This window comes from Hemiscyllium ocellatum, chromosome 12, assembly GCF_020745735.1.
Source record: "Hemiscyllium ocellatum isolate sHemOce1 chromosome 12, sHemOce1.pat.X.cur, whole genome shotgun sequence".
NCBI lineage: Eukaryota > Metazoa > Chordata > Chondrichthyes > Orectolobiformes > Hemiscylliidae > Hemiscyllium > Hemiscyllium ocellatum.
In genome coordinates, this window is record NC_083412.1 from 75,949,573 (window position 1) to 75,963,072 (window position 13,500).

Sequence of the window (13,500 nt, forward strand, 5' to 3'; positions counted from 1 at the left end):
CTCAAATAGCAAAACCAAAGGCTCTGCTATCTCCTCCCTAGCTTCCCAGAGAATCCTCCGATAAATCCCATGTGGCCCAGGGGACTTGTCTACTTTCACTCTTTCTAGAATTGATAAAACCTGTGCATAACTAACCTCTATCCTTTCTAGTCTAAAATCTTGCATCTCATTCTTCTCCTCTACAATATTGTCCATTTCCTGAGTGAAGACTGATGAAAAATGTTTGTTTAGCACCTCTACGATCTCCACTGGGTCCACATTCAACTTCCCACTTCTGTCTTTGACTAGCCCTATTCCTACCCTAATCATTCTTTTATTCCTCACATACCTATAGAAAGCTTTAGAGTTCTCCTTTATTCTATTTGCTAAAGACTGCTCGTGTCCTCTCTTTGCTCTTCTTAACTCTCTCTTTAAATCCTTCCTAGCTGATCTGTAACTCTCCATCTCCTCATCTGAACCATCTTGTCTCATCAACACATTAGCCTCCTTCTTCTTCATAACAAGAGATGCAATTTCTGTTGTAAACCACAGTTCCCTTACCTTATCACTTCCTCCCTGCCTGACAGGGACATACCTATCAAGGACACGCAATATCTGTTCCTTAAACCAGCTCCACATTTCCATTGTCCCCATCCCCTGCATTTTGTTACCCCATTCTATGCATCCTAATTCTTGCCTAATCACATTATAATTGCCCTTGCCCCATCAATAACTCTTGACCTGTGGCATGTACCTATCCCTTTCCATCGCTAAACTAAACATAACTGAATTATGGTCACTCTCTCCAAAGTGCTCACCTACAACTAAATCAAACACCTGGTCTGGTTCATTACCAAGCACCAGATCCAGTGTGGCCTCCCCTCTTGTCAGCCATTTGACATACAGTGTCAGGAAACCCTCCTGCACACATTGGACAAAAACTGATCAATCTGACGTACTAGAGTTACAGCATTTCCAGTCAATGTTGGGGAAATTAAAGTCCTCCATAATGACCACCCTGTTCCTTTCACTCCTACCCAGAATAATTTTGCTAATCCTCTCTTCCACCTCCCTGAAACTCTGTGGAGGCCTATAAAAAAACTCAAAGCAATGTGACCTCTCCTCTCAGCTCACACTATCTCAGTAGACGAGTCCTCGTCAAATGTTCTCTCAGCCATCGTTATACAATCCTTGACTAACAAGGCCACGCCTCCCCTTGTTTTACCACCTTGCCTGTTCTTAATGAAAGATCTAAACTCTGGAACCTGCAACATCCATTCCTCACCTTGTTCTATCCATATCTCTGAAATGGCCACAATATCGAAGTCCCAGGCACCTATTCATGCTGCAAGCTCACCTACCTTATTTTGGATACTTCTGGTGTTGAACTAGACACACTTTGAACCACTTCACTGTCTGCCAGCACATTCCTGTGACCCTGAAATCCTGTCTCTGTTCTTCCTACCCTCATCCTCCAGTGTACCGCAACTACACCTCTGGTTTCCATCCCCCTGCCGAGCTGGCTTAAACCCACCCGAATAGCACCAACAAATTTCCCACCCCTCTAGTTCAAGTGAAGACCATCCTTCTTGTATAAGTCCCACCTTCCCAGAATGAGCCCCAATTATCCAAGAACCTGAAACCCTCCCTCCTGTACCGTCCTTGCAGCTATCCGTTCAGCTGATTTCTCTCCCCATTCCTTGCCTCGCCATGACGTACCACAGATAACAAACCAGAGATAACAACTCTGTCTGTTCTAGCTCTTAGCTTCCACCTTAGCTCCCTGAAATCCTGCCTTACATCCCTATCCCTCTCTCTATAAATGTCGTTGGTACCTACATGGACAACAACTTGAGGTTGGTCACCCTCTGCCTTCAGGACCCCAAAGATACGATCAGAGTCATCACTGATCCTGGCACCTGGGAGGCAATATACCAACTGCGAGTCTCATTCGTTCACAACAAACCTTCTATCTGAGCCTCTATTGAGTCCACTGACTAACACTCTCCTCCTTTCCCTTCTGTGCCAGAGACCTGGGCCCCACTGCTTGCCCCTGGTAAGTCATCCCCCTCAACAGTATTCAAAACGGTATACATGTTTTTCAGGGGAACGACCACAGGGGATCCCTCCACTGACTGTTCGAAGAGGGAAAAAACAGTCACCCAGCTTTCTTCATGCCCAGGAGTAACTACTCCCCTGTAACTCTTATCTATCACAGCCTCTGCCTGCCGAATGATCCGAAGTTCATCCAGCTCCCGCTCTAGTTCCCTAATACGGTCTTGGAGGAACGAGAGTTGTTTGCTGCTGGTCTATGTTCATCCTCACTTTTCAATGAACCCGTCACCAAAATTCTTTTCAAAAGAGAAAGCTGCCATCCAGTAGCACCCGAGTAAATAACAGAGTCAGGATGAAACAGTTGCCTTGTTCTATTTACACTGGACTCTCCTCACATTTCTAACTTGTCTGGATCTCAGATTGAGGAAGTAAAAAAGGACTTGCACTTATGTGGCACCTTCGGAAACTCAGGATGTGGCACTGAAGTCAATTAAGTATTTTTCTGAAGTGTGGATGCTGCTGTAATGTGGGAGATGCAGCAGCCAATCCACACTTCAGCAAACTTCCTGGACTTCTGACTTAGAGATGAGATGCCACAGTTTAAAAAAATAAACATAGCTTTTAATGTAAATTTGGTCCTGGCAGTTAATGTATTTGGTAACATAGTGAACAGTGAATTTGAATTAATTTTTAATTTGATATTAGTACAAATAAGATATAAGTGAAAAGCAGTTCTCATTCAAATTTGTTTTCACATTGCACATGAAATAATAAGATTCAGTTCGTGTTAAGAGCTAAGTAATGGAGATATGTGTGTGAGTATGTGGGATTTGTTTGAAACCTGATATTTTCTGTTAAACTTCAAGCTTTAACAGCAGAAACTGTCAGCCCAACTTCAACTGCATGTTAATGAGTTTTAAATGGATTAGAAGCAGATCCACTATGTTGTGCTATGACAAATAGGATGAAATTTCTGCTGTTAGCAACAAATGCATCAGCATATTTATATAACTTGCCTCATTCTGATATTTTAAAGGCAATTCAGTTAAAAGACAATTAAGTTAAAACTTTGCTAAAATTCTGACAGAAGAATTTGATATAAGCACATTTGTTACTCATGTCAGACAGTACAATGTCCACCCACAAACATATACTATTGAGAATTCTAAGAAACCCCTTGAACCATTAGCACTTATGGAATGATTTATAACATTATTTTTATTTTAACTGCAATACGAAATATTGTTACCAACAGGTTTTCCCCCTTCCTGAGAACTGGAACTTCATTACAGGTTTTAGATTGACTGATCATGGAATAACTCTGGTAGAAATGATAATATTATCCAGCAGTGACCGTGGACCTTCAGAAACTTCGAGGCAGTTCTGTTCGTTGCTGAGATTTACACTTGCCACAGCTCCAGTGTCTACAGGCATTAAGGATGAAGTGACACAGCTGGACACATTTTCGCCCTGTACTTGATGACCATCGTTCCTCTTGACCTTTTTTTTTGACTTTTTTTGTAAGTTGTCAGTTCTACAGAAGGAGGACAAATATTCAAGAATTAGGTAGAAATCTAGTTTATTATAATCTCTGTTTACTGAAATATTCTCAGATATATTCAATAGAATGGTGTTGATTTTAAGGAAATAGGCCATTTAATCTGACTCACCCCTGAATGTTTATGCTCCACATTGGTACCTTTCCACAATTATACCTCTAACCCTATTAGCATATGTTTCAATCCCTTTCTCCCTCGCAGATTTATTTAGCTTCCCCTTAAATACATTGCTGCAATTTGACACAACTACTCTTTCAGATACCAACTTCCACACTGAAATGGATCCAGATCTGAGTGAATCACCTGTGCTCAATGAACATTTTATAAAATCAGGCCCATCAGGCCACAAACATGCCTGAAATTCACTGTTAATTGGAATGGAGGAAGATCTAGGAATATTAGAAAATCTAGGAATTCCCATTGATTCCAGTTTTGTTCAGGCTTCTTGATGCCTTCCTGATGAAGGGCTTATGCTCGAAACGTTGAATTCTCTATTCCTGAGATGCTGCCTAACCTGCTGTGCTTTGACCAGCAACACATTTGCAGTTGATGCCAATCTTATCAAATACAGCCTTGATGTCAAGGGCAGTCACGTCTGGAATTCAGCTTTTTGCTAAGTTTGAATGAAGGCTGTAATGAGGTCAGGAGGCTGTAATGAAGTTCTGCCAGAACCCAAACTGAGCATCAGTGAGCAGGTTATCGCTGAGCAGGTACCATAAGACGTAGGAGCAGAAATTAGGCCATTCAGCTCATCGAGACTGCTCCACCATTCAATCAGAGTTGATGATTTTCTCAACCCCGTTCTCCCTCTTTCTCCATGTAACCCTTGATCCCCTTGATACTCAAGAACCTATCTATCTCAGTCTTAAATGTACTGAAAAACCTGGCCTCCACAGCCTTCTGTAGCAATGAATTCCATAGATTCACTACTTACTGGCTGAAGACATTTCGCCTTATCTTTGTTCTAAAAGGTATTCCCTTTACTCTAAGTCTGTGCCCTCACATCCTAGTCTTTCCTACCAATAGAAACATCTTCACAATATCCACTCTGCCCAGGCCATTCAGTATTCTGTATGTTTCAATTAGATCCCCCTCATCCTTCTAAACTCCATCGAGTAAAGACAGAGTCCTCAAACTTTCCTCATTTGTTACGTTTTTCATTCCTGGGATCATTCTCGTGAACCTCCTCTGAACATGGTCCAAGACCAGTACATCCTTCCTAAGATATTGGGCCCAAAACTGTGCATTAAATGCTGGCTCAGCTAGTGATACATCTGTCGAAGAGTATGAAAAATAAATTAAAAATTGAAGTATAATGTCCCTAGTTTTGTATTAAATTTCATGTTGCAATAAATAATAGCATTCTATTAGCTTTCTTAATTAATTTCTGTACCTGCGTACTAAACTTTCGCAAACACTCGGACACGTCCTCCTACCTCCCCCGGACACCAGGCTATTGTATCCACATAAGTCACTAATCTCATTTCAGCTGGGGGTCTCCTTCAAGCTCACAGACCCCCAACCCTGTAAAGCCAACTTCCAGCTTCTCCACAAAACGTACAAGCAAGACTGCCTGGGCAGACCCATTGTTCCTGCCTGTCCCTGCCCCAAGAAACTTATCTCTTCCTCCTTTGACTCGATTTTTCTCCCCATTATCGAGTCTTGTTCCACTTACACCTGAGATTTTCGGTCACTCTATATCAGTTTAAGAATTTCCAGTTTGTGGTCTCCAGCTGCCTCCTCTTCACCATGGACACCTAATCCCTTTACCCATCCATCCCCCATCAGGATGGTCTCAGGGCTCTGAATTTTTTTTTAAATCCATCTCCCTTCTCCACACTGTACTTTTCATAGCCTGGCAAGTAAGCTCTGGAATTACATTTCTGAACATTTCTACTTCCCTGTCCTCCTTAAAATATTCCTCAAAGCAGATCAAACTTTGGTGAAGCTTTTGCTTGGCTGCTCTAATATTTCCATGTGTGGCTCATTGTCAAATTACAATGAATGTGAGGTGACATGATGTGTTGTGAAAAGTCTCATGTTAGGCCACAAGGGCAATATCGTTATTGTTGCTCTTGTTGTTTGAAACAGGGTGAGGAACAATTAGCAAAACCTAAATTTGGAAAGATCTTCCCATTCACAGACTCATAGAGTCATAGAGATGTACAGCATGGAAATAGACCCTTCGGTCTAACCCGTCCATGCCAAGCAGATATCCCAACCCAATCTAGTCCCACCTGCCAGCACCCGACCCACATCCCTCCAAACCCTTCCTATTCATATACCCATCCAAATGTCTCTTAAATGTTGCAATTGTGCCAGCCTCCACCATTGCCTCTGGAAGCTCATTCCAGACACGTACCACCCTCTGCGTGAACAAGTTGCCCCTTAGATCTCTTATAACTTTCCCCTCTCACCCTAAACCTATGCCATCTAGTTCTGGACTTCCCGACCTCAGGGAAAAGACTTTGTCTATTTCCTCTATCCATGCCCTTCATAATTTTGTAAACCTCTATAAGGTCACTCCTCAGCCTCCCACGCTCCAGGGAAAACAGCCCCAACCTGTTCAGCTTCTCCCTATAGCTCAAATCCTCCAACCCTGGCAACATCCTTGTAAATCTTTTCTGAACCCTTTCAAGTTTGTGAGTCTGACTTCAGTTTGTGAGTCTGACTTCAGTTTGTGAGTCTGACTTCAGTGGTGGGCAAAGTCTTAGAGAGAATGGTAAGGGATAAGATTTATGAACATCTGGGTAGGAATAACGTGATCAGGGATAGCCAGCATGGTTTTGTGAAGGGCAGGTCGTGCCTCACAAACCTTATTGAGTTCTTTGAGAAGGTGACTAAGGAAGTGGATGAGGGTAAAGCAGTAGATGTTGTGTATATGGATTTTAGTAAGGCGTTCGATAAGGTTCCCCATGGTAGGCTAATGCTAAAACTTCGGAGGTATGGCATTGAGGATACATTAGAGGTTTGGATTAGGAATTGGCTGGCTGGAAGGAGACAGAGGGTAGTAGTTGATGGATTATGTTCATCTTGGAGCGCAGTTACTAGCGGTGTACCACAAGGATCTGTTTTGGGACCATTGCTTTTTGTTATCTTTATAAATGATCTAGAGGAAGGACTTGAAAGCTGGGTAAGCAAGTTTGCGGATGACACAAAAGTCGGTGGAGTTGTGGATAGTGAGGAAGGAAGTGGTAGGTTACAGCGGGATATAGATAAGTTGCAGAGCTGGGCGGAAATGTGGCAAATGGAATTCAATGTAGCTAAGTGCGAAGTCGTTCACTTTGGTAGGAATAACAAGATGATGGATTACTGGGCTAATGGTAGGCTACTTGGTAGTGTGGATGAGCAGAGGGATCTTGGTGTCTATGTACACAGATCTCTGAAAGTTGCCACCCAGGTAAATAGTGCTGTGAGGAAGGCATATGGTGTACTGGGCTTTATTGGCAGAGGAATTGAGTTCCGGAGTCCTGAGGTCATGTTGCAGTTGTATAAGACTCTGGTGAGGCCTCATCTGGAGTATTGTGTGCAGTTTTGGTCGCCATACTATAGGAAGGATGTGGAAGCTTTAGAACGAGTGCAGAGGAGGTTTACCAGGATGTTGCCTGGAATGGTAGGAAAATCTTATGAGGAAAGGCTGAGGCACTTGGGGCTGTTCTCATTGGAGAAGAGAAGGTTTAGGGGAGATCTGATAGAAGTGTATAAGATGATTAGGGGTTTAGATAGGGTAGATACTAAGAACCTTTTACCGCTAATGGAGTCAGGTGTTACTAGGGGACATAGCTTTAAATTAAGGGGTGGTAGGTATAGGACAGATGTTAGGGGTAGATTCTTCACACAGCGGGTTGTGAGTTCATGGAATGCCCTGCCCGTATCAGTGGTGAACTCTCCTTCTTTATGGTCATTTAAGCGGGCATTGGATAGGTATTTGGAAGTTATTGGGCTAGTATAGGTTAGGTAGGATTCGGTCGGCGCAACATCGAGGGCCGAAGGGCCTGTACTGCGCTGTATCCTTCTATGTTCTATGTTCTATGTAACATCTTTCCAATAGGAAGGAGACCAGAATTGCATGCAATATTCCAACAGTGGCCTAACCAATGTCCTGTACAGCCGCAGCATGGCCTCCCAATTCTTGTACTCAATACTCTGACCAATAAAATAAAGCATACAAAATACCTTCTTCACTATCCTATCTACCTGCGACTCCACTTTCAAGGAGCTATACATGAGGATTGAACAGTGTTATCTAAATACAGAAGTCTCCATTCAAAAGCAGCTAAATAAATCCACTATTTGAGCTGAAACATCTGGCAGCATTGAGTGAATGCCCAAACTTCACTGAATCCAGATTTACGCACCATTTATTGTGCAGACCCAGGGACACTCCAGCATCAACCTTTTGAACATCCTCCAACTGGTCATGGAACAGAAAATGCCATAATGTTTTATGTAGCAAAACCCATGCCCTGATGCACTTGCATCTCTAGACTGTTAATCCAGAGACCCAGGTCATGTTCTGGGACTCAAGCTTGAATCCCTCCTTGGCAGATCGTGGAATTTGAATTCAATAAAAGTCTAGATTGAAGAATCTAATGATGACCATGAATTTGGTGCTGATTTTAGGAAAATCGTATCTCGTTCACTAATATCCTTTAGGGAAGCAGACTTCTGTCCTTATCTGTCCTTATCCTTCATGTGACTCTAGACACACAGCAATGTGATTGGCTTTTACTTGCAATGAATGGTGGTCTAGCTAAAGATGCTCTCAAATCATGAATGAGTTCATGCAGAATTATTTATAGAACTTGAAAATATCCTGAAGCATCTTTGCACAGTAACTCTATTCTGACTGCATTTTAACCAAAGAATAGTAACAGCAACATTAGCTCAAAGTGAAAATTAAAATCCATGCTGAACTTGGTGAAATGTATCTCAGTCAATTTATTATTAACTGTAAGTCATTTACTATCATGAAAGCATCACATCGGAGATCACAATCATTCATTTCAACTCAGAGTTTATCAGTTCCACACCATTAGACAAAGAACCTTAAATGCTCCTGAACACTGTCATAATAGACCTGGACTCTATTGTTATACTCTTGCAGATATTCATTCTAAATGGCTTGTTGGTTAAGACCAAAGGGACAGAATTCTTTATCTGTAATCGAGTTTAAATGGGCGCCCGCCTCTTCTGTTGTGACAATTGATGCTGCCATCCATTGGGCAGCATGGTGGCTCAGTGGTTAGCACTACTGCCTTACAGTGCCAGGCACCTAGGTTCGATTCTCCCCTTAGCTGACTGTCGACGTGGAGTGAGCACATTCTCCCTGTGCCTGAATGGGTTTCCTCTGGGTGCTCCAATTTCCTCCTATGGTCCAAAGGTGTGCAGGTTAGGTGGATTAGCCATGGGAAATGCAGGATTACAGGGTAAGGGAGGGGTGCTCTTCGGAAAGTCAGTGTGGATTCAATGGGCAAATGGCCTGCTTCCACACTGTAGGGATTCCATGAACAATGCTGCATTTTCTTCCTCAAAAGCAGCATATTACCTGTTTACAGAGGTCATGCCAGGAATCCACCCCAATGTTAGGCATCTTATGTCAAGGAGAAAATTGGTTCAAGGTAGCGACAGCATCAGGGTGGGAAGCAAAAGTCCCATCCCATTCTCTTGTGTTGTGATTAGGAAAACTTAGGCCTACAAGAACATATGATGCTTTTAAGTAATTAATTATGTAAAAAAAGGTGTTTTTCAAGGAATTACTGAGAGATGTCAGTACAGTACTGGGAAAGTGAGAGGTGCTGACCTAGAAGGAGAGAATAATCCAAGTTTGCCATTGAAGTGAATGCAAAGTGGTGGGTATTTCCAGCAAAGACCTTGATAGTATTACTCAGCATCACTGGAACTGACTAAAATCATGAGCTTTTCTCTTTCTGCTCAGAATTTGTTTGAATTTTGAAATATAGTTATTATCTTGATAAAGGAAATGAAGGAGTTCATTTTTGCATGGCAGAGGCCCAAGGACTGCAATGAGATATATGACCTGAGATCTGTTTTTGGTTGTGAAATAAATGTTGCCTAGGATTACAGGAGAATCCACTCACTGTTCCTTGAAGAGTACAATGGGAACTTTTACGTCAAACTGAGTGGCTGAAAGGGCCCCCTGTGATGGCGGAGGTATGGCCTAGCAGTATTATTGCTGGGCAATTAATCCAGAGAGCCATGGACCTATGTTCAATAAAAATCTGGAATTAAGAGTCTATTGATAACCACAAAGCCATTGTTGATTGTCAGGAGAAATCCATCGAGTTCACTAATGTCTTTTTGGGAAGGAAACTACCATCCTTATCTGGTCTGGCCGACATGTGATTCCAGACCCACAGCAATGTGGTTGACTCTTAACTGCACTGAAAGAATTAACTAAAAGTGAAAGACAACACCTCTGAAGTGCTTGTGATTTCTGCTATTGATACTGTAACAGTCCGGTTGATTGACGCTTCTACAGAATTGTAGTAAAAAGAAATCTGGGGTTTAGATTACAGTGGTGCTGAAAAAGCATAGCAGGTCAGGCAACATCCAAAAGCTTTTGCCTGAAACGTTGATTTTCCTGCTCCTCAGATGCTGTCTGACCTGCTGTGCTTTTCCAGCACCACTCTAATCTAAACTCTGGTTTCCAGCATCTGCAGTCCTGACTTTTGCCTAGTAAAAAGTAGTGTGTATAGTGAGCTATGCACAATGTACTGCTTTTCTTGAAATTTTTTCATGTATGCTATCGTTCTCATAAGGGTCTTGGTCCTGTACAGAGCCTATGTTGGTGAACAGACATGGAAATGTCACAAGTTGACATTGAGGATATAAGGGGCTATGGGGAATGGGTGGAAGGGTACAGATTGGTATGGAGGGTTTTGGGAGTCATGGGGATGGATGATGGAGCATAGATTGTATGGGGCATGACCTTTCAAAGATACCACTCGAAAGGCTCTCTCATTCAAAACTACGGCTTGTGAAACTTGTGTCGGGCTATGAACCTCAACACCATGAAAAACTGAAGAAGTTCCATGAAAATCACAGGGACCTAGGAGATGCTTAACTCTGCAATGGACCTGTTCAGGTTGGAAGTGTCAGGTGCAAGGTTGCAGTCCACACCAGCATCCCCTCACCCCCCCTCTCTTGTACTGCCCTGACAAAGGTTAAGTGTGTAAGGAATGAGGCTGTGAATTCCAGAATTGGGTCTTCAGTGTCTCCTAATTCTGCAAAAATCCACTCCAATCCTCCTCCTCTGCCTCATCCTGATATGGTGAAAATGAGGATCGCAGATTCTGGCAATTAGAGTCGAGCGTGTGGTGCTGGAAAAGCACAGCAGATCAGGCAGCATCCGAGGAGCAGGAGAATTGGCGTTTTAGGCAAAAGCTCCTCATCAGGAACGAGCTTGTGAGCCAAGAGGGTGCTGAGATAAATGGGAAGGGGGTGGAGCTCAGGGAAAGGTAGCTAAGTGCAATAGGTAGATGGAGGTGGGGATAATGGTGATAAGTCAGAGAGGAGGGTGGAGAGGATCGATGGGAACCAGAGATCTGTTTCTGGAAGCTATGGTTGTGAAATAAATGTTGCCTCCTTCTCTATCTCAAACTGACTCGTGGAACATTTCAGGGAACACATCTTGGGCACACGCAGCAAACAACCCCACCACCCTGTGGCTGACCACTTCAACTGCCCCTCCCACTTCACCAAACACATACAAGTCCTGGGCCACCTCCACCACCAAATCCAACCCACCCCAATGCCTGGAGGAAGAATGCCTCATCTTCCGCTTTGAGATCCTCCAATCACACAGCATCAACATCGAATTCACTAGCTTCCTCATCTCCCCTCCCCCCCACCTCATCCCAGATCCAACCCTTCAACTTAGCACCGCCCTCTTGAACTGTCCTACCTGTCCATCTTCCTTCCCATCTATCCGCTCCACCCTCCCCTCTTCTCCATCATCTCACCTACCTATCGCTTTCCCAGCTACATTCCCCCCAGCCCCAGCCCCAGCCCCAGCCCCAGCCCCAGCCCCAGTCCCAGCCCCAGCCCCAGCCTCCTATTTAGCTCTCAGCCCATTTCCCCTCCACATTCTTGATGAAGGGCTCAAGCCTGAAACATCGATTCTCCTGCTCCTCAGATACTATCTGACTTGCTGTGCTTTCCAGCGCCACACTTCCAGACTCTGATCTCTAGCATCTGCAGTCCTCACTTTCTCGTCAAACTGACAATGTTGGTCGTGTTGCTCCCAGTTGAAGTTTGCAGCTATGGATGATATTCATAGAGTTTGCTAATAATGTATGCAGTGCTTTAGACTATTAATTATCAAATGTAACTGAACATAGATAACTTGAATAATAGTGAAGAGGGCATTCATTTGAATATATAAAATAATTTTATCTATTTTAATTAGGACAGTGGATCATTTTTTGCAACCAAGTCAATTTAGGTCCGATCATGAAAGAGTTTTATATTAGGGATGTGCATTCACCAAACAGATATTGCTTACCAAGATCTGAGGAAAGGCCTATCAGATATTTGGAAGAAAATAGTCACTTTCCATTGTTGACGATTAGAGTCAGTGAGTTATATACCATGGAAACAGATCCGTCCATCCTACCAGTCCACACCAACCATGTTCCCAAACTAACTACTGTGGTCCAACTTGCCCACATTTGGCCCCTACCACTCCAAGCCTTTCCTACTCATGACCTTATTCAAATGTCTTTTAAATGTTGTAAATGTGCCTACACCCACCACTTCCTATGACAGTTCATTCTACACAGAAACTACTGTGTAAAAAAAAATTAGCCCTCGTGTCCTTTTTAAATCTTTCGCCTCGCATCTTAAAAATTGTTTTGAACTCCTCGACCTGAGGGTAAAAAACCATGGTCATTCATCTTACCTATACTCTTCATAATTTTATAAACCTCAGTAAGCTCACCCCTCAACCTCCAACTCTGCAGTGAAAAAGGTCCTAGCCATTGCCTTCCTGCATCAGGCTATTGGTTCTAGTTGTCTTGGCTCTTGTACTTCAGTTGAGTTATTGAGACTCTCCCAAATACAATTAACAACCCTCCTTCACCACTTTCCTCATTTCCTCTACCCCCACCTTACCCCAGTTCCAACCTGCCAGCTCAGCATTATCCTCATGGCCTGTCTGACCTGCCAATCTCCCTTCCCACCTATCCACTCCTCCCTCCCCTCTGATCCATCACCTTCAGCCCCACAGGGCAAAGGTGAGGACTGCAGATGCTGGAAACCAGAGGTTAGATCAGAGTGTTGCTGGAAAAGCACAGCAGGTCAGGCAGCATCTGAAGAGCAGGAAAATCAACGTTTCGGGCAAAAGCCCCAAAACATCAATTTTCCTGCTCCTCCGATGCTGCCTGACCTGCTGTGCTTTTCCAGCACCACTCTGATCTAAACCTCCATCCACCCATTGTACTCTTTGCTACCTTCTCACCACCCCCCATCCCATTTATCTCTCCACCCTGGAGGCTCCCTGCCTCCATTCCTGATGAAGGGCGTTTGCCCGAAATGTCGATTTTCCCCCTCCTCGGATCTGCCTGACCTGCTGTGCTTTTCCAGCACCACTCTAATCTAGACTCTGATCTCCAGCATCTGCAGTCCTCACTTTTGCCTAGCATCTATGGAGAGAAAGCAGAGTCCACATTTTGGGTCCAGTGAGTCTTCTTCATAACCCCAAAACATCCCCCACCCGTCCAAAATGACTGCAATAGACCTCTCCGAACACCCTTCATCCTATGCATGAGGTTATGGAGCTAAACTGAGATGGTATAGTACTAATGATGGCGAGGTTTTGAGTAAATGACCTTGATATTCTCATGGCCAGACTTGTTTCTGTAGCATAGAGTGCTTTTGAGGGTTA

At 43.5% G+C, this 13,500-nt stretch overlaps 1 protein-coding gene across 1 annotated transcript in view; it reads right to left on the reverse strand.

Annotated features, from left to right (window-relative positions):
* Positions 1-3,213: 3,213 nt before the first annotated feature.
* LOC132820837 (melanocortin-2 receptor accessory protein 2-like) overlaps positions 3,214-13,500 on the reverse strand; it is a 44,106-nt gene continuing 33,819 nt past the window's right edge. The window contains exon 3 of the mRNA XM_060833180.1: positions 3,214-3,568. Within this exon, the coding sequence (XP_060689163.1) occupies positions 3,343-3,568 (226 nt within the window). The 3' untranslated portion in view covers positions 3,214-3,342. The remainder of the gene's footprint in view (positions 3,569-13,500) is intronic.